Source organism: Bufo gargarizans, chromosome 5, assembly GCF_014858855.1.
Source record: "Bufo gargarizans isolate SCDJY-AF-19 chromosome 5, ASM1485885v1, whole genome shotgun sequence".
NCBI classification, from domain to species: Eukaryota; Metazoa; Chordata; class Amphibia; order Anura; family Bufonidae; genus Bufo; species Bufo gargarizans.
This window is the reverse complement of record NC_058084.1, coordinates 428,046,095-428,067,684: the sequence shown is the minus strand read 5'-3', so window position 1 is coordinate 428,067,684 and position 21,590 is coordinate 428,046,095. Positions and strand designations below refer to the sequence as shown.

At 41.8% G+C, this 21,590-nt stretch overlaps 2 protein-coding genes across 2 annotated transcripts in view; one reads left to right on the top strand and one right to left on the bottom strand.

Moving 5' to 3' along the window:
- Nucleotides 1–7,851: 7,851 nt before the first annotated feature.
- On the top strand, nt 7,852–9,581 carry LOC122939490 (cyclin-dependent kinase 5 activator 1-like). Its single transcript, XM_044295560.1, has 2 exons — nt 7,852–8,373; nt 9,399–9,581. Exons 1-2 carry the CDS (start codon nt 7,852–7,854, stop codon nt 9,579–9,581), a joined length of 705 nt encoding a protein of 234 aa, XP_044151495.1.
- Nucleotides 9,582–18,542: 8,961 nt separating this feature from the next.
- Nucleotides 18,543–21,590, bottom strand: part of KIF5B (kinesin family member 5B) — an 81,565-nt gene continuing 78,517 nt past the window's right edge. The window contains exon 26 of the mRNA XM_044292694.1: nt 18,543–21,459. Within this exon, the coding sequence (XP_044148629.1) occupies nt 21,453–21,459 (7 nt within the window). The 3' untranslated portion in view covers nt 18,543–21,452. The remainder of the gene's footprint in view (nt 21,460–21,590) is intronic.

Sequence of the window (21,590 nt, the reverse complement as noted above, 5' to 3'; positions counted from 1 at the left end):
TAAGCAGAGGGAAGTAGCTTGCCTCTCTGACGGAGGAGCTCCCTTGTGAGCACTGCATCAGCCAATTAAGTTTTAGCTCTGCCTGCTGTTCAGGAAAGATATGCGTTTAGCTCCAGGATCAGGGAGTGTATCGGGAGAAGAAGGGGTGCACCCTCCTGTCACTGCCCGTCCCTAGAGAGTATGGGAGTGAGGATTGCCACTGTGAATAATTATTTCAGCCACTTCCACTCCCATTCTCTGCTCCTCCAGGGCTTGCAGCATTTCTTCAATGAGAAACACTATTCGCCCTGAACACACATTACCATATGCACATACATTAGACACACAAACACACTACACACACACAGTAAGTATATACAGTACAGACCAAAAGTTTGGACACACCTTCTCATTCAAAGAGTTTTCTTAATTTTCAAAATTGTAGATTCACACTGAAGGCATGAAAACTATGAATTAACACATGTGGAATTATATACATAACAAAAAATTGTGAAACAACTGAAAATATGTAATATTCTAGGTTCTTCAAAGTAGCCACCTTTTGCTTTGATTACTGCTTTGCACACTCTTGGCATTCTCTTGATGAGCTTCAAGAGGTAGTCACCTGAAATGGTCTTCCAACAGTCTTAAAGGAGTTCCCAGAGATGCTTAGCACTTGTTGGCCCTTTTGCCTTCACTCTGCGGTCCTGCTCATCCTAAACCATCTCGATTGGGTTCAGGTCCGGTGACTGTGGAGGCACCCCGACTGGGTACCTCCGTTGATGGATGCTCCTAGTGCTTCCCGAGGACTCCAAGCACTCCGCTCTACACAGTAACCACCACAGGAACAAGGAACAGGAACAGCTCTTACAAGAGCTAGGGGTTATAACCAGGGGAGTATACAGAGTATAGCAATCCCGACACACATGGGACGAGGCTCTATGTTGATGGTAAAACAGGAAAACTTTTTAATGGGTTATTTTTCAGCCTTTTCATGCAGGTCTACTAGCAAGGAACACTCCCCCTGGTACACTTGTAGAAGACTGTGACAGTTTATATTTTAGCCAATCACATGCATTTACATTACTGAAACCTTCCCAGCAATTGTACACAAACCCCCTTCCCTCTGTCTGTAACGCAATCAACAAGATACAATGGGCATTGTCTTTGACGCAATCAACAAAATACAATTACCAAAACACATTGGGCTCTGCCTGTGATACAATTACCAAACATAATGGGCTAACTTAATCACTCACAGGCAGAAAACACACATTTTTCCCAAAACACAGAAAACACCTCAAAACATTACATATCCCCATAATATATATATATATACATCCATGGATAGCTCTGATCTGGGTGAACAACATATCAAAAAATCACCCAGATCTGAGCAGGGGTTCCCGAATTCCATGGAGGTCCCATTTGGCCGACCGCAAGCATGGCTTTCCGTCCAAAAACAGTTCCACAGATTTAGGCTGTGCGGCCGGTCTGTCTTCTCCTTCAAAGTTAGTATATGGGCCATAATCCTAAGGCAAGAGGCTGGCAAACAGGCCCCTCCAAAACCCAGTGGCAAGGTTATTTTCGCCACACTACTGTAGATTGATTTTTATCACACTGTGCTTATGAGACTCTAGAGGAAAACACTAGGGAGAGGTGCAGAGTACAACAGGACTTTCTTCAGGATTGTCCTCAGCCCAGTGTTGCAGTGCAGATAGCTTCTCCATCCCTCTCACATTTACTGCCGCCAGGTCATATTACAGCCATCCTGGAAGTTCTGGCTATTACAGAACTCCCAATCATCCTGGATCCAGCAGGACAATCCTGGATTTCAGGTGCTACCCCAATGTTCAGGGAAGTCAGCTCTATGTCCCACTCTAGAGCCCTACCCCCTTCTATATACAGCTCTTCTACACATATCAAGTATTCCATATAGTCCATAGGGGATTGGAAAGCACTTGGATCTCCTTCATTTTCCAAAACGTCATATGTTAAGTGCTTGAACTTCTCCAGCAGCGTCTCCATGTACCATCCAACCTCTTATGGACTATATGGACTGCTTGATTACTGAACACCTATAAGTGAATATTTATACACTGATTGTGTATTGAACTGAATTTCCTACTACTGTGTGGACAATACTGAGGGATGAGAGAGTCCTTATTTTCTAGGACTATTGCGTGTATCGGTTTTATTTCATTTTTACTATGAAAACTGATTCATCCAACTTTATGGTAGTGACGTCTTTTAGGAAATGATGTGTATACAAGGTTAGCCCATCACTAGTTTTACTCAGTCGACAGATGTCCTATTTTAGGGGTATTCCCATAAAAAACACAAATACCATATCCACAGAATAGAGAATAGATGCAAAGGAGTAAAAATTGATCAAAAAGTCATTCTCAGAATACGGCGACAAAAACAAATAATTTTTTATTTTAATTAAAAGTGATTGTATTGTGCAAAAGTAATTACACTATTATTAGGTCTCCCGCAGTTAACAGACCAGGACAGAACACAGCTTTCTGCCCCCTTCACTTCAGAAGAACTTCTAGGAGCCATTAAAAATTCCCCTAAGGGTAAATGCCCAGGCCCTGATGGACTTCCCATCCCTTATTACAACACTTTTCATGAAACATTAATTCCCCACTTACTGCCTATTTTTAACGCAACTCTGCAGGGTCTCCCGCTAACCAGAGATATGACCAAAGCCCACATCACGGTGATTCCGAAGGAAGGCAAAGACCACACCCTCTGCTCCAATTTTAGGCCCATCCCTCTTCTCAACACAGATCTAAAGCTTTTAGCAAAACTGTTGGCTAACAGACTAGCTAGGATCTTACCATCCCTGATCCATAGAGACCAAGTAGGCTTTATCAAGAACAGAGAAGGAAAAGACAACACTGCCAGAGTACTTAACATCCTTCATTATGTTAATAAGCGTGCTCTACCCCTGGTCCTTCTCAGCACAGATGCTGAGAAGGCCTTTGATAGGGTTAGCTGGTCCTTTATGTACTCAGTCTTATGTTCTAACAACTTCCCTAATCCTTTTATCCTAGCAGTGAAGGCCATGTACTTAAATGCCTCGGCATCTGTAACAGTCAACGACACCTTGTCATCCCACTTCCAAATAAGTAACGGAACCCGACAAGGTTGCCCCCTGTCGCCCCTCCTTTTTGTACTAACTTTAGAGCCTCTACTGCAGATTATGAGATCGGACGGGGATATTCAGGGGATAACCTTGGGAGACCAACAACACAAAATTGCCACGTTTGCGGATGACATGCTAATAATGGCAAGCAACCCAGCCACGGCTCTCCCCAAGATTTATAAACACCTAGAAATTTTCGGCTCACACTCTTACTTAAAATCAACCACAATAAATCACTTATAATCTCCACGGGCATCTCAAACACTCTGAAGAATCACCTAATACAAAAATCACCTTTCAATTGGTCCTCCCCACATCTAACGTATCTGGGAGTGAAACTAGGTACAGATCACAACCAATATTTTTACCCAAATTACACCCCTCTTCTAAAGAAAATCACAACAGATCTAGCTTCCCTAGAAATTCCTATCCTCTCATGGTTCGGAAGGAAAAATATCCTGATTTCCTTAATCATACCTAAATTGACGTATCTTCAACAAACACTTCCAATAGTAGTACCCTCTACCTACTATGCTTCCCTACGTTCTCTTTTCAGATCCTTCATATGGTCTGGGAAGAAAGCGAGGCTATCATATAGGGCCTTAACTTACCCAAAAGCGAAAGGAGGAATATCACTGCCTGATCCAGAAATATACGGCAGAGCAGTCCTTCTAGCGAGAGTAGTTGATTGGTTGAGATGTCCCCAACATAAGTCATGGGTTGCAATAGAGCAATCTCTACTCGGATCAACATTTAAAGCTTTCTTACTGGGTAAATTATCTCCTTTTCCTCCCCGCTCTCACATATCTCCAACCATGAAAGCTACTTTCCAAGAGTGGAACACCCTGCAAGTTCCTATCTTGGAATCCCTCTTCCATCCCCAACACTATTGGTAAAAGATATATTTAACTTGGCCCCCCAGGCCTTACGCGATAGCATCCCTCCAAAGGTTAAACTTTCAAAAGTCAAAATTATTGATCTTTACCAAGAGAGTTCTCTTATTTCTGTAGATAAAATGCATAAACTTCTGGATGTGGATACCTCACGCTATAATTTAATTTACTTTCTAAGAGCATATTTGTCCCAACACGGTAGACTAAACACTCTAATTAGACCCCTCACATGGTTTGAAAGTCTCATCTCCCTTACCCATCCTCCATCTAAAATTATCTCCCAGCTCTATAAAAAATTGAGAGACCCCCCACTCTCACTAGTTCCTGCTTTTATCCGCCTTTGGGAAAAGGATCTACACAAAACCTTCCAGAAGGATGAAATACAAAACATTTATATCTCCCCCCATATCGCATCTAGATGTGTGAAGATCCAAGGAAACGGATACAAAATAGTCTCAAGGTGGTACAAAACCCCCGACAAGACATGCCTATACTCTGCTTCGGCGTCGGACGTGTGCTGGAGATGTTCTAGTGATAGGGGCACATACTTTGATATCTGGTGGAGCTGCCCTATAATATTAAAGTAGTGGGAAGATATCTTTAAACATGGAAACCAGATCTGTGGAACCAATTGCCCGGTTTCTCCCGAAACCGCCCTTCTAAATCTTTTCCCAAGAGACCTATCTACACCCAACCTTAGGCTGTTTAAATACCTACTAAGTGCGGCCAAGCTTCTGATCCCTGCCATGTGGCTATCTCCTGAAGTCCCTTCTCTGGAACATTGGTTCCTTAAGATTGATCAGATTTACAGGCTTGAGGAGATATCCTCCTGGGAGATGAGATCACACCATACCTTTGATAAGACATGGAAGGACTGGAAATCCTTCAGAGGATATGAAAACTAAAGCTCCTAAAAGGATGAATCCTCCCCCTGAGCTTGAGCGGTTAACTGGAAAGGTGAACGCTCATACCTTTCTCTATTACACTAAGACGTAGCTACTGGCGATATTACACCCATCCCGCCTCAGACTCGTATATATAGTACAACTGATTCTTTAACATGATAACATTTTACCTACCTTTCATCTAATTTGATATGTGACCTGTAGGACCTTGTCCCTCGTGGGACGAAAGGCACATTGTAAACCAATTGTAATTGTTGGAGACCTGTTGACCCCACCAATGACATGTAGCTTTGTCTTCGTAAGCTTTGATTTTGCTCAATAAAAAAGATAAAAGTAAAAATAAAAAAAAAAGAAATAAAGTTGCAGTAACCATGAGAGGTGATGTCGTTATAGCAACCACTCTGTTCTATTGTCGTGTATTAGGTTCTAGAACACGGACACCTAGAACGTATGTGAATTACACGCAGCTTTTCCTCACATTTCACACATTACAGTTGAAGTGAACATTTACCTACCGTGCGATTACTACTACTACTAATATTAGCGGAAGGGAAATTACTAAAACAGATCTCCAGAGCTGAAAAGGTAAAGTATAATAAGTGTAAAGTACCGCCATATATAATCAGATATTGGGGAAAATGTATTAAGGCTGGTGTTTCACACGCTGGTATTAATATGTAATGTAGATGCCTCTTCTGGCATCTTTTAATGTTCCAGAGAAAAAGCTATGCCGCTTATCAGCTGGTGTAGATTTGTGCTATATTTTAAGCCAATTTATGGAGCAAATTAAAAATCTCTGGGAGGCCACATTCCACCCAATTTTTTATTCCCTGTCTTGGATGATTCTTGGACAATCAGGGACTGTAAATATGATCTGACCGCACACTGCTGACCTGCAGTCATAGCTTTTGAGGTCTTATACTACATTCACAGTAGCGTTATGCGCAACTATTTGTCCATCTGAAAGCCATTATTATGCAGCAAAGCAGCCGGATGTCATTGTAGTCAATGGAGATCTGGAGGTTTGTAGCATTATCTGGCTATGCCGGATACGGTGAACGCCGTCAGGCTGTTCCTCTGCGGGAGGAGCATGCCAGACTTCATGATGCTACTGTGAACGTGGCCTTAGACAGGACTATATTATATGCTGCATTATTTTTAGTGGATTATGTGCTCTGCCACCAAAATGCACATTTTCAGAAGTCTCACTCCTTTACCATTTAAAAACCAGAGGTAAAAGCCCCATTTGATTGTGCAGGAAAGGTGGTGTTGCCGTGACAACCAGACCGCTCGCTATTGTTTTATACCCAGTTCTAACTGGTTTACACTGGGGTTAAACGTTATGTAAATGAGAGACATTCATTCTATTATAAAAAGTTATACAATTTTTCAGTATATTGCTGTCATTCACACAGCTCTCTCATATATGTATGTATCACGTGTCCAGGACAGGTAAGTAATAAGGGGGACATTTATCATTTGTGGCTGTTTTTGTCTCAGTTTTAAGTCTGGCTTTGTGTTGTGTTTCTGCTCCAAATTTATGAACTGGTGCACCGTGATAACATATTTGGCTTGAGTGTAAAACTAGACCAGGGGGTTGCCTGGCGTTGGTTGTGACTAGAGATGAGCGAACCTCTGTTTTAAGTTCGGCATCTAAAGTTCGGCTTCCGGTTAGCGGAGAATCCTGATCTGGATCCGGATATGGATTCCGACTTCCGTTGTGGTCCGTGGTAGCGGAATCAATAATGGCCGATTATTGATTCCGCTACCACGGACCACAACGGAAGTCGGAATCCATATCGGGAACCATATCGGGATTCTCCGCTAACCGGAAGCCGAACTTTAGACGCCGAACTTAAAACAGAAGTTCACTCATCACTAGTTGTGACTTTTTTGCGACTTTTGCACAAGGGGCACATAGTAAATGAGCCATAATCCAGGTCTAATCTCACTTTTAGCTCTTAAAAATAGACCACTTTGAGAAATGGCGAGGAACACCAAATGTTGTATAAATTTATGAAATGTTGCAGAAAACAGCACAATCTCCATGACTTGCAAATTATTTAAGCCACAAAACTGATATATCTGATTTGATAAATGTCCCCCTAAGTGTGTATTCACACAGTAATGGTTTTTGTAATTTTCAGCGTTCAAGCATCGATAAAAATAACTAAATAAAATAAAATAATTTAATTTCACCTGTAGAAAAAGATAGGCGGCCAGTAACTGCCTTGCAAAACTGCATCTTTTTAATGCAGTTTTGACACTTCTCCAACTATATGTGTCAGTTGTGCCACATTTTTTGCTGTGTTTCTAAAAACCTCATCAAATAAAGTGTGATAGGTTAGGGGACATGCCTCGGACCGGTACCAGTCTCAAGAATGTAGCCTTGTCTTGCGGCCGCAGTGAATGGAGAGGTGGCCATGCATTTCCTAGTCTCTCCATTCACTTCTATGGCAGTTCCAAAAATAGCCAAACACATTCACTCAACTAATTTTGCAACTCCCATAGAAGTGAATGAAGCGAGCTGTGCATGCATGGCCACGTCTACATTCTCTGTGCCTGCAAGATGGGGCCCTTTCTTGAATAAGGTGTAGGACCCAATTGTGACACCCGCACCTATCGGCATTTATGGCATATACTGTGAAGATCATAAATGTTCATATGGAAATACTTCTGTAATGTATACCAGAAACCAAGTCTCAAATTAATTGTTCACATAATGGATACCACTGACAGGTCTGAGTCCATCATGTTCCATTGTGGTCCTGTAATTTTATCAGGGAGAGCAGCGTTGCATGGGTTATGTGACTAGAGCCTTACTTGGTATTTTATTGTCTGGAATGTATTGGCTTGTGAGGGTTATATTGTTTATATTGGATTTTTGTCTTTGAAGGGAGTGTGAGCTTCTAATATAACCATGGTGAAGAGACGCCGCTGTTGTCCCGAATTACCAGCCAAACGGTGTCGGATTGACCCTGCACAATCATCTCAGAGGCGTGTTGTGCTCTACACCCCGTCCAGTGAGCTCCTGAGGTGTCTCGGACTATTTCTACGTCGGAGGTGCTATAAGCTTGATCTTTCCCCTACACAGGCTATAGGATGGCTGAGAAATATTGACAACTATCTCCTTATTACGGGTTACCAACCAGTAAGTTTCCTGAGCTCAGGCAGCGTGGTCTTCCTCTATATGCTGTGTCGGGACCTCATCTCCCCAGAGGCAGACAGCGTAGAACAGCTTCAAATGTGGCTCCTGACCTGCTACTTCATCACCCACTGCTACACCGGCAATGAGAATGGGTATCCAGAAGCACCATTCCTGGTGGGCTCAAGGACGGCCTTTTGGGACCAATGCCTGTCATACATCAGCATTATGAGCTCCAAGATGATGCAGATCAATTCCAACCGCCAGATTTATAGCGAGACACTTGCTGAGCTGAAAGCCATAGGGCGATAAGACTGAACCTGTGACCTGCCTCTAATATCAAGATGTATGCTGTATGAACTCCTAGTTTATACATGCCCCCCTCACAAGACGCTCTGGATCTCCGAGGACTTTTCATGTTGATATCTCTTAGAGATGATACAATATGGCTCTCAGAGCAGACAATTCCTTTTCACATTGCTGCACTATGGTGCAATGACAGAAGTGATCAGACTGGACTTTACAATTGAATGCATGATTTTTATTTGACTGGGAACATTTCTTTGTAGTTGATATCTGGAGAATCCCAGGGACCAAGTTTTTTATTTTGTAATTAACTTTTTTTTTTTTTTTTTTTACAAAATTGTTCCCTGTTACGAGCACTCAGTCATGTGACCCTGGAAGCACTGTTGTGATCTGGTAATGATGACCTTTTTTTCCCACTGGTTACATGTTCCAGGCTCATAAATCATGTCCTGTCGACAGCACATCACCACTTTTGGGCTGGTGCTCTGTGCTGTGTGCAAGGTGCATGCGATGGCCAAGCATACAATAGCTGGATACATGCATGCACAGAGAAAAGAGCTTGTCCTCTTCTACAATAAAGATGGCAGAGAAGTGAGAGGAAGTAGACAGCGGGATTTGGCCCAAAAACACTGAAGCGCACACAAGGAAATGTAGTTTTGTAACTACTGACATACTTTACAACTTCAGCTCCTTAATGTCAACAAATTGCGCATGACAAGGAGGTGGAAACAGCAGAAACATCAATTTCAACAAGGGAAAACCAACACATGGCCTTCTGAACAGCAGATAGAAGTAGAAGCTTTGCTGAGATTTGAACTGTTTCCTATATACACCCAGTGGACTTAAGTTACTTCAGTAACTTTGCTTTTATAACATGCTGAATTTTCTTCTATTAAACAAACCGAATTTTACCCTTTAGTTGTTTATATTTTCTATAATTTTAGGGCTTCTGAGTAGTAAAGATGAGAGATAAAACACAAACTATATAATAAATCCTGGATATGTAGTGCAATCAGGCGGAGTCTGCCAGAAAAGTTGTAAGAAAACTCCTGCTAAAAAGTGAATTCTTCATGGGGGCTCTCTGGGACAAGGGAGAAGGAGAATTAATTTATTGCTGTAGACTTGAGCAAATAGGGTTCGGATTGCTTTATCTGAACCCGATTCGGTTGAAAACTTTGTTTACAATATCTCCTCTATAGCGCACTAAAATGTATGGGCTCCGCTGAGGCCTTGAAAATCTTGCTGCAAATAACAGGAGACTTGCTTTGGCTTGTGAATATGACCTTATATAATTTATATGTGCATAAGCGAAATATAAATTACCATTTTAAAATCTCATTAACGAAGCGGAGTTCAGCTTCGGATTTTGAAACAGTAATTTATGCATATAACCGAAGTGTAACGTCATAGACGTGAGACAAAGCAAGTCTTGTGTTATTTGCAGCAAGATTTTCCAGGCCTCAGCGGAGCCTATACATTTTAGCATGCTACAGAGCAGATATGGTGAACATTTTTAAATAAATCAGGTTAGGATACATCGATCCGAACCCAATTCGCACAAAACTATAAGGCCTCTTTCACCCGGGCATGTGCGCCCCGTGGTCGTGCTGCGGCCTGCATAATGCGGGGCGCAATGCACAAGCACAGTCCGTGGGGCAGCCGCAGCGGATCGCAGACCCATTCACTTGAATGAGTCCACGATGCAGCCGTTCTATCTTTTTGCGGAACTGAAGTACGGGACGGAAGCACTCCGTAGTGCTTCCGTTCCGCACCATTAAGGTGAATGGGTCCACATCCATGATGCGGAATGCCCATGGAACGACACCCGTGTATTGCGGAACCACAAATGTGGTCCGCAATACGGCAACGGGGCGCACACACCCGAGTGAAAGAGGCCTAAGGCTGTATCAAGTGGAGTACAAGCAGCATTTTGCAGAAAAAAAATGCAACTTCATAAACTTTCAGTTTTTTGCAGCTTTTATCACTTATCCCGTATTTATAGCTGGTGCCACCCTAGGCACCAAGTCTGAATACTCCCTATCAGGGCCAGGATGAGGGGAGTTGTAGACAGAGTAGCAGCTCAAAGTAACAGACCACAGGGCCAAAATGTTGGGTCAAGTCCAGTAGGTGGAGCTTACACATGTGCATGGAGTAGACGGTCAGGATTTTGTGAACTTTTGGTATTTAGTTCTGCAGCATACCAAAGTGCAGCACAATATACTGCCCCAGCAGTACCAAGTACCACAATACAGAACAATATACTCCCCCAAAGGAACCAAATACCACAATGCAGCACAATACAGATCCCCAGCAAAACTTCATGTTCAGCTGTGGTATTAAAATGCCCCAGTGCCTCCAGTTATATCCCCTATATTGTCCTCAGTGATGTCCCCTATAGTGCACACATATTGCAATAGTGATGTCTCCTACAGTGCCCGAGTAGTAAAAATGCCCACAGTGAAGGCCCCTATTGTGTCCAAGTATTAAAAGTCCCCAGCGATGCCCCCTATAGTGCTGTCAGTAAAGCCTAACCGTGCCACAACAGTAATGCCCCCCTAAAATAACATCCCAACAATAATGGCCTCCCATAGTAACATCTCCCCTACAGTGCCCCCTAACAGTAATATCATCCTAAAATAATATCCCCTAAAAGTAGTGGCCCCCACAGTGCCCTGAACAATAACGTAGCCCCCTAAATGCCTCCATATATAATGTCATCAAGTGGCCAGGTACAGCCTAGAACGATGAGGTGCAGGCGTCCAATCGTGATGACGTGACAAACACTACAAATATACAATGGTAAATGCAATTTTTGAAATGTAAAGTGATTGAACTACATACTCAAAATGCAGAAATATTGGCCCTTCAAACACTTGGGTGTGACAATTTTTGCTCAGTAATAAACGCCTATTCAACTAGATGCTGTGATGCAGTATGTCTTCACTAACAAGTTGCAATTTGCGTTACAGCTGTGGAATGAGGTGGAATTATTGAAAGCTTTTCTCACAGCATAACACGCATTCACTAAAACTCATGCAAGATTTTTGCACTGAAAAAGTGATACATGAGGCGTCTTTTCAACTGGACACTGTGATGCAGTATGCCTTCATTAACAGTTGTGAAAGATGTTTTTCAATAAAATAAAAAATTTTGGCAGGAATCCAATGTAGAACTAGTTGCCAGAAGATAAGCCGACAGTAGCCTGCCAGCAAATACACCTGACAGTGGCCAGTTCCCACTCCCTCCCTCTATAATCTTCTTACGCTGCCCCTTCCTTTCACCTATTCTCTCTATATAATCTTCTTATACTGTCTAGATAGGATGCTCAGCCTGCAGAGCCACAACACCGCTTCCTGCCAGGTCACAATTACACAGCAGAATGGCATTCTGCACAGGCACCTTCATGTCTGCTGCCCACTGCTAGGGTGATCTAGACTGCCTGTTAGCCAATCAGGGTAAGCCCTACCCGCCACTTCCTCTCATTGTCATGTGAGCATTATTCTTTCCCCGTGATTTTCCCAAATTCCCACAGTAAAATGATGCTGCGTGCCATTTTGAGTTATTAATCAGAAGCAAATCACAAAAATAAAAAATTTGAGATGCAAATACAGTGCCTTGCAAAAGTATTCACCCCCTTGACTTGTTTGGTATTTTGTTACATTACAGCCTTAAGTTCAATGTTTTGTTAATCTGAATTGTATGTGATGAATCAAAACACAATAGTCTAAGTTGGTGAAGTGAAATGAGAAAAATATATAAATAAAACTATTGTTTAGAAATAGAAAACAGAACATTGGCATGTGCGTATGTAGAAAGCCCATAGAAAGCTCTGGTGCAACCAATTACCTTCAGTCACATAATTAGTAAAATGATGTCCACCTATGTGCAATCTAAGTGTCACATGATCTGAAAGGCCCCAGAGGCTGCAACACCTAAGCAAGAGGCATCACTAACCAAACACTGCCATGAAGACCAAGGAACTCTCCAAACAAGTAAGGGACAATGTTGTTGAGAAGTACAAGTCAGGGTTAGGTTATGAAAAAAATATCCAAATCTTTGATGATCCCCAGGAGCACCATCAAATATATCATAACCAAATGGAAAGAACATGGCACAACAGCAAACCTGCCAAGAGACGGCCTGCCACCAAAACTCACGGAAAAGGTAAGGAGGGCATTCATCAGAGAGGCAGCACAGAGACCTAAAGGTAACCCTGGACGAGCTACAGATTTTAACAGCAGAGACTGGAGTATCTGTACATAGGACGACAATAAGCTGTACGCTCCATAGAGTTGGGCTTTATGACAGAGTGACCAGAAGAAAGCCATTACTTCCAGCTAAAAACAAAAAGTCACATTGTGAGTTTGTTAAAAGGCATGTGGGAGACTCCCAAAATGTATGGCGGAAGGTGCTCTGGGCTGATGAAAATTTTACTTTTCGCCCAAAGAAACCGCTATGTCTGGCGCAAACCCAATACAGGACATCACCCAAAGAACACCATCCCCACAGAGAAACATGGTGGTGGCAGCATCATGCTGTGGGGATGTTTTTCAGTAGCCGGGACTGGGAAATTGGTCAGAGTTGAGGGAAAGATGCATGGTGCTAAATACAGGGATATTCTTGAGCAAAACCTGTACCACTCTGTGCATGATTTGAGGCTAGGACGGTGGTTCACCTCCCAGCAGGACAATGACCCCAAACACACTGCTAAAGCAACACTTGACTGGTTTAGGGGGAAACATGTAAATGTGTTGGAATGGCCTAGTCAAAGCCCGTATCTCAATCAAATAAAAAAAATATATATAAAAAAAATCTGTGGTCAGACTTAAAGATTGCTGTTTACAAGCTCAAACCATCCAACTTGAAGGAGCTGGAGCAGTTTTGCAAGGAGGAATGGGCAAAAATCCCAGTGGTAAGATGTGGCAAGCTCATAGAGACTTATCTAAAGCGACTTGGATGGCTCTACAAAGTACTAACTTTAGGGGGGTGAATAGTTATGCACATTGACTTTGTTATTTTGTCCTATTTGTTGTTTGCTTCACAATAAAAAAATAAATAAAAAAATCTTCATAGTTGTGGGCATGTTCTGTAAATTAAATTATGCAAATCCTTAAACAATCCATGTTAATTCCAGGTTGTGAGGCACCAAAATACAAAGTCAAGGCGCTGAATAGATTTGCAAGGCACTGTATTTGAGAGAGAGGAAAAAAAAAAAAGCTAGCCACTATTTTTCCCCACCCACTGCACATTCTTACCCTTGCAGCGTGCTGAATTCTACAGGATGGGCCATTTATATAGATACACCTTAATAAAATGGGAATGGTTGGTGATATACTAATGTGCCACAAACAGGAAGTTAATACAGGTCCTTCTCAAAAAATTAGCATACTGTGATAAAGTTCATTATTTTCTGTAATGTACTGATAAACATTAGACTTTCATATATTTTAGATTCATTACACACCAACTGAAGTAGTTCAAGCCTTTTATTGTTTTAATATTGATGATTTTGGCATACAGCTCATGAAAACACAAAATTCCTATCTCAAAAAATTAGCATATCATGTAAAGGTTCTCTAAACAAGCTATTAACCTAATCATCTGAATCAACTAATTAACTCTAAACACCTGCAAAAGATTCCTGAGGCTTTTAAAAACTCCCAGCCTGGTTCATTACTCAAAACCGCAATCATGGGTAAGACTGCCGACCTGACTGCTGTCCAGAAGGCCATCATTGACACCTTCAAGCAAGAGGGTAAGACACAGAAAGAAATTTCTGAACGAATAGGCTGTTCCCAGAGTGCTGTATCAAGGCACCTCAGTGGGAAGTCTGTGGGAAGGAAAAAGTGTGGCAGAAAACGCTGCACAACGAGAAGAGGTGACCGGACCCTGAGGAAGATTGTGGAGAAGGACCGATTCCAGACCTTGGGGGACCTGCGGAAGCAGTGGACTGAGTCTTGAGTAGAAACATCCAGAGCCACCGTGTACAGGCGTGTGCAGGAAATGGGCTACAGGTGCCGCATTCCCCAGGTCAAGCCACTTTTGAACCAGAAACAGCGGCAGAAGCGCCTGACCTGGGCTACAGAGAAGCAGCACTGGACTGTTGCATGTCATTCGGAAATCAAGGTGCCAGAGTCTGGAGGAAGTCTGGGGAGAGGGAAATGCCAAAATGCCTGAAGTCCAGTGTCAAGTACCCACAGTCAGTGATGGTCTGGGGTGCCATGTTAGCTGCTGGTGTTGGTCCACTGTGTTTTATCAAGGGCAGGGTCAATGCAGCTAGCTATCAGGAGATTTTGGAGCACTTCATGCTTCCATCTGCTGAAAAGCTTTATGGAGATGAAGATTTCATTTTTCAGCACGACCTGGCACCTGCTCACAGTGCCAAAACCACTGGTAAATGGTTTACTGACCATGGTATTACTGTGCTCAATTGGCCTGCCAACTCTCCTAACCTGAACCCCATAGAGAATCTGTGGGATATTGGGAAGAGAAAGCTGAGAGACGCAAGACCCAACACTCTGGATGAGCTTAAGGCCGCTATCGAAGCATCCTGGGCCTCCATAACACCTCAGCAGTGCCACAGACTGATTGCCTCCATGCCACGCCGTATTGAAGCAGTCATTTCTGCAAAAGGATTCCCGACCAAGTATTGAGTGCATAACTGAACATAATTATTTTAAGGTTGACTTTTTTTGTATTAAAAACACTTTTCTTTTATTGGTCGGATGAAATATGCTAATTTTTTGAGATAGGAATTTTGTGTTTTCATGAGCTGTATGCCAAAATCATCAATATTAAAACAATAAAAGGCTTGAACTACTTCAGTTGGTGTGTAATGAATCTAAAATATATGAAAGTCTAATGTTTATCAGGACATTACAGAAAATAATGAACTTTATCACAATATGCTAATTTTTTGAGAAGGACCTGTATGTGAGGGGGGGAACTTTTCAAGATGGGTGGTGACCATGGAGGCCATTTTGAATCCAACTTTTGTTTTTTCAATAGGAAGAGGGTCATGTGACACATCAAACTTATTGGGAATTTCACAAGAAAACAATGTTGTGCTTGGTTTTAACATAACTTTATTCTTTCATGAGTTATTTACAAGTTTCTGACCACTTATAAAATGTGTTCAATGTGCTGCCCATTGTGTTGGATTGTCAATGAAACCCTCTTCTCCCACTCTTCACACACTGATAGCAACACCGCAGGAGAAATGCTAGCACAGGCTTCCAGTATCCGTAGTTTCAGGTGCTGCACATCTCGTATCTTCACAGAAGCATTTCTCCTGCGGTGTTGCTATCAGTGTGTGAAGAGTGGGAGTAGAGGGTTGCATTGACAATCCAACACAATGGGCAGCACATTGAACACATTTTATAAGTGGTCAGAAACTTGTAAATAACTCATGAAAGAATAAAGTTATGTTAAAACCAAGCACAACATTGTTTTCTTGTGAAATTCCCAATAAGTTTGATGTGTCACATGACCCTCTTCCTATTGAAAAGACAAAAGTTTGATTCAAAATGGCCGCCATGGTCACCACCCATCTTGAAAAGTTTCCCCCCCTCACATATACTAATGTGCCACAAACAGGAAGTTAATATCACCAACCATTCCCATTTTATTAAGGTGTATTCCTATAAATGGCCCACCCTGTACACTGCTGGATATAGTGTCGGTGAAAAAATAAGGACAGAACAGACAGGTCTCCACAGCAAAAACACTTTATCCTCCTGGTCAAGTAGCGATCAGTGTAGGTCACGAGTCCGATCCAGCCCCCAGGTCACAGTATGTAATGTGTAGGCCGTGGATTAAGCATCACACCACTAGCTCCACCTGACCTCTTGTTCTGATCTGAACAAAGTGGAGCTAATGGTGTGATGCAGGCATGCGCCACCCGAGTCCTGCCTCTGCTCCACTGGCTCTATTGACGGGAGGGCATAGCTGCTGAGTAGCAGTGACAGGGGAGGGCCCCTTTTCAGGATGGGTTTGTGGGCAATTGCCTAGTTGGCCGCCACCAATCTCAGCCCTGCATGGCACAGGTTTTGGCCCACGTCGTCTCATTTAAAGAGGACCTTTCACTCGTATACAAACTGAAAATTAACTATACCTGTGGGCAGAGCGGCGCCCAGGGGTCCCCCTGCACTTACTAGTATGCCTGGGCGCCGCTCCGTTCGCCTGGTATAGGCTCCGGTGTCTCAGCTCCGTCTGTTGTACTGGACTGATTTTTTGTAGGAGGCGTGTCCCTTGCTGCAGCACTGGCCAATCGCAGCGCACAGCTCATAGCCAGTCTATGAGCTGTGTGCTGCGATTGGCCAGCACTGCAGCAAGGGACACGCCTCCTACAAAAAAAATCAGTCCAATACAACAGACGGAACTGAGACACCGGAGCCTATACCGGGCGAACGGAGCAGCGCCCAGGCATACTAGTAAGTGCAGGGGGACCCCTGGGCGCCGCTCTGCCCACAGATAGAGTTAGTTTTTAGTTTGTATACAAATGAAAGGTCCTCTTTAAACACAGCTAGAAAAGTCGGAAAAAAGTGTCTTAAGAGTGTGTAACACAGTTAATAAATGTGGTGCATGGCCTGAACCCAAATTTTTATTGGTACAATGTGTGTCAGGTAGACATTTTCTTCTCGGCAACAAAACAATGACTCGGATTCAAAGACCAGGATGAATTCTGGAGTCCACAAATCAACAACACAATTAATTTTAGCAATGCCAAGGGCGAGGGACACTCAGTGAGGTGACCTCATATTCAGTACTTTTTGATGCTGGTACTTAAGAACTCTGAAAATTTATCAGATTGTGAATAAAATTAATATCCTTCTGCTGTGATGTTGTCCATGGCCGAATACCTCTTTGTTTTTATTGATAAAATAAAAAACTATTGAAACTAAAATTAATATCCTTTACACACAATTACATAGTGAATATACTATACCTGTCACACAGATTCTTTTAAGCAAGTTTTAGTCCATATACTCATTTTACCTATCATATTTGGAAGTTCAGAAAGCAGTCAAATGTTTTCCACTTTTACAGCACCAAATGATGCCAATAAAATGGGTAGCTATGGGGCATTGTATGGATTTCTCAATTTCACCATCTTATTAGTATAACTACATCTTTAAGTGGAACTCGCAGATCACTCAGTATGGAGACTTACTGACGATGCTCCAAGGGTAATAAATATGCAAATGGCTCTCTCAGATGTAAAGAGAAGTGACAGCTCCCTAGAAAGAGGACCAGTCACCTCTACAGACATGTCTGTTGTATTAAGTACTTACAATAGTTCTGGAACATCTATTCTTATGACTATGTTGTGCTGTTCCTGTTATTTCTACTAAAACATGACAAATGAATTGCCAGCAGCCTGCAGTAAGAGTACAGATGGGTGTTACCAGTTGGGGGTGTGTCCCTGTACAGAAAAGCACTGGTAACACTCAGCAGTACCTTTACTGCAGACTGCTGGCTATTTGCAAACTTCTAGCAGGAATAATACAGAGTTATAAGAATAGATGCTCCAGAAGTGGTATTACACGGAGAACGCATTTAGTTACTAACACAGGCATGTCAGGAGAGCCGACAGCTACTCAATCAATTGAGACTCTATAAACACGACTTTGGGACATGATCAGGAATAGCCAAGCCCCGTATATATGACTTGACCCACCCTGGTCATGTTCCAAATTTATTTTTATTTTTTTAAATTGCAATTCTCAGTTCTGTCCATTCTTCACAATAGCCCAAAAGGTTTCAATGTGGATCATTTGAGTTTCCAGGCTAAGGTAAACAGGCACTCAGACAAAATTGCCCTTAAAGGGATTACATAGTAGTAACAGTTTATAAGGCTTAAAAAACATATCTGTCCATTCAGTTCAGCCTGTTATCCAGCAAGTTGATTCACAGGATTGCACACTATATATTTTTTAGGAACACATGCAGCAGTGATGTCTATGCAGGAAACTGACAGACATGGAAAGAAGTGCAGTGAAGCAGCCAGGGAGCCACAGAGCTGGAAACAAGCAATGGGGAGCAACATTACTCTTTATACGCTATCCTAAGATACTGGTTCCAGTGTACTATGCTGGAAAACATGTATCAATTCCAATAAGACAGTATGGTTGTTATCTACTAAATAAACAGAGTATAAATTATTTCAAGTTTTTTTATTTTTATTATTTTAAACACAAATACATTTACAGCATGCAGAAAGACTGATGGAAATGGCAATTTTTCTGTCCCAATATCAGTGTATTATGTGCATGACCTGTTACTGGCATGTATTCTGTCACCCATGGCCAGTAATAGCCACGGTATTAAACAATTAAAATAATTTAGCCGGGCGCCATTAATAAATAGGTACATACTGTGCTTGCAATCGCTGTGCTAGTCCCGACATATGTATGTGCCAAGGAGAAAACATGAGAACGAAAGAAACCAAAATGGTTAAAAAACAAACCCTTCTGATCTAAGCTAGAAGCATTTACCACAAACCATATCATGGAAGCCTGACGTAGGGAAAACGAGGAGACAAACCATTCATATAGTGTAGATTTTAGGAGATTTATTTTTTACCGTTCAGTTTGACAGAGCAAAAACATATCCGGATATGAAGCTAAAACCTGAAAAAAGAACAAAAATGCAGACGACGACTGAGGCACAAAAGGAAAATATTCTGCTTCCTGTTAGTGTAGTGTGCATTGGTCTCTTACTATATACCTGTGGCTTCTTAACAGGGGGCGACACCGTTCTTGTGTAAATCTTGTGACCGCTATGTAGTAGCATCACGGTGGAATTATACTTGTCATAAACGCTCCTGGCTTGCACTGCACAGCCCAGCATTGATCTACTGACTATGATAACAGGTACAGGTCGTATATTAGTTCAGCCCACAAAAGTCTGTTTGTTTAAAGCGACTGGTACATTTTAAACCCGCTAGACCACTTATGCACTGTCCGAGACCGCATGAAGGAAGGGATTAGTGTTAATCATATTTTATAGAAAGTCAGTATGAATAACCCTACAACTCTGGAGTGTATGTGATACCTAGGATAATTCAAAAATTCAGCTTCCATATAGGAATGATGGACATAAGCAGATATAGCCACTACGTGAAGCCAGTCTACCGCCATTATCTGTCTATTTCAGTCTATACCAGCTCATGTAATCACGGTAAGCAATAAAAGGCTTTATTATGGAGAGTGTATAAGCTCCAATAGTATTTCATGACTGGCTTCTCATGTGGCTGCAGAAGGAAGGTCACTGAAGCAGCAGACACAGCCATCAGCATGTCTAAGCTAAGGATGAGCAAACTTGTTTCAAGTTCGGCGTACAAGGTTCAGGTTATCTAAGAATTTCCGTTATGGATTCTGCTACCACAGACCATAAGTTATAGTCTGTGGTAGCGTAAGCCATAACAAAACTCTTAGATAACCCAAATCCTGTATGCCGAACTTGAAACACAAGTTCACTCAACCCTAGTCTTAGCATCAGGTAAACTGTAGTGACAGTAAATGGTTATGCTAAACTGTTAGCACCCGTGCATTCATAAATAAAAAAATAAAAAAAGTCTAAATCAAAGTCTACACAATAATCTCCATTTATAACTGCACGAGAATGTCAAATCAATTATGGAGGTAGAGCGCCAAATCAATGAACAAAAAATAAAAAATATTAAAATATTTAAAAAAATGTCCTACCTACAAATTCCTATCTTTCAAAGAGGAACCGTCACCACTCCGACACATCTGCGGAAGTAAATACCTGTAATGAAACTATTCTCCACCATCTTTTCTTAGACGTTTCTGTTAATCCTAACTTATTCTTCATGGAAACAATCTTAAAAGCTAGGTGTTACTATTCCGCTTGCCAGTAGCACGTGTCCCTACACAGATACTGTAGCACCTATACATCACATTTCCAGAGGAATAATGGAGGAGCAGCACAAGTCAGAGTTCTAAGAAACGTTGGGACAGAATTGTTATTTTGCAACTATTTACTGCAACAGACATGTTGGGCTGACTGGTCCCCCTGTCAAGACGCCCTTTTAATCCTCTTTTCTAAACCAGATACTAGTTATATACCGGCAGTGGAACACCCAGATTTCTGTTAAATAACTAAGGGAAAAAACATTGCTTTTCCAGTGCATGTAAATATATAATCATTCCATAAAAGCACCCCTGCAAGGAATGTATATAGACTTTAATACTACAATGGATAATCCAGAGTGGTATGATGGGTAAATTAAATATATACATAAAGAAAAACTATAGCCAGTGCAAGCGCTGTTATACATGGATAGGTCTCGCTGATCCCATACACATTTATTAATAGAATAAAGCAGAACGTTTTCACACAGTAACGCTCATAAACAGGACAGTCTCTGAACAGTCTTGGATATAAAAGTTTTCCTCCTGCGTCTTGTTCCTATACATTATTTAAAATGACAACCACACGGCAGCAGGTCTTCCACCACAGAATAATAGAGCGGCCGCGAGTATCCTGAAATCTTAAGAGTATTTGGTAGTATAGATTTCAGGCCAGCGGCCAGTATAGTAAAGCACACTTTAGTAGCTAGACGCTGTACAATCTACAGTATTTTATTGTAGCGCTGATATTAAAGTCACGAGTCTACCGCCCCTGTATAAGTAGACTTGTAATGTATTGTAAAAGGTTAACCTGGAAGTGTATTCAACCGTTAATTTGCTCCATGTCCCTATGACGAAGATTTACAGAAACGTAACTAGGTTCTACCCGACCAGTAACGTACATTCAGACTTGGCACAGTGCAGACTATATTTAAGACATGGAGACCAAACTGTGCAATAGATGGAGCCATTAAATTACATGTCATTTCCAAATACATCAAAATTGCACTCTAAGTTTTGCTGCAAATAGAGAAAAAAAAATGCAAAAAAAATACATTGGGAGAAAGGAAGAGCTGTACAGGCCAGATATAAATTACAATTTCAAAAACAATCCTATAATCCCCAAAGTTAAGTGAACCCCAGTAGTGATCACCACTTGACTGTTCTCAATCCCATCGATGCGTCGGTGATCCTTCAGCAGCTGAAAAACAAAATGTACAGGTAGAAGGTCAACTTCATAAACCGCTAACACTGACAAGTGCAATGATCTGTTCTATACTTCAAATGTATACAAACTATCTTACACTGCTGAAGTAATCTTCATTAAATGTT

Excerpts from the sequence above, each read along its gene's own strand:
- LOC122939490 (XM_044295560.1), top strand. The coding sequence starts at position 7,852 with ATGGTGAAGAGACGCCGCTGTTGTCCCGAATTACCAGCCAAACGGTGT. Across the intron at positions 8,374-9,398 it reads AGACACTTGCTGAGCTGAAA|GCGGAGTCTGCCAGAAAAGT; the intron begins GCCATAGGGCGA and ends TAGTGCAATCAG.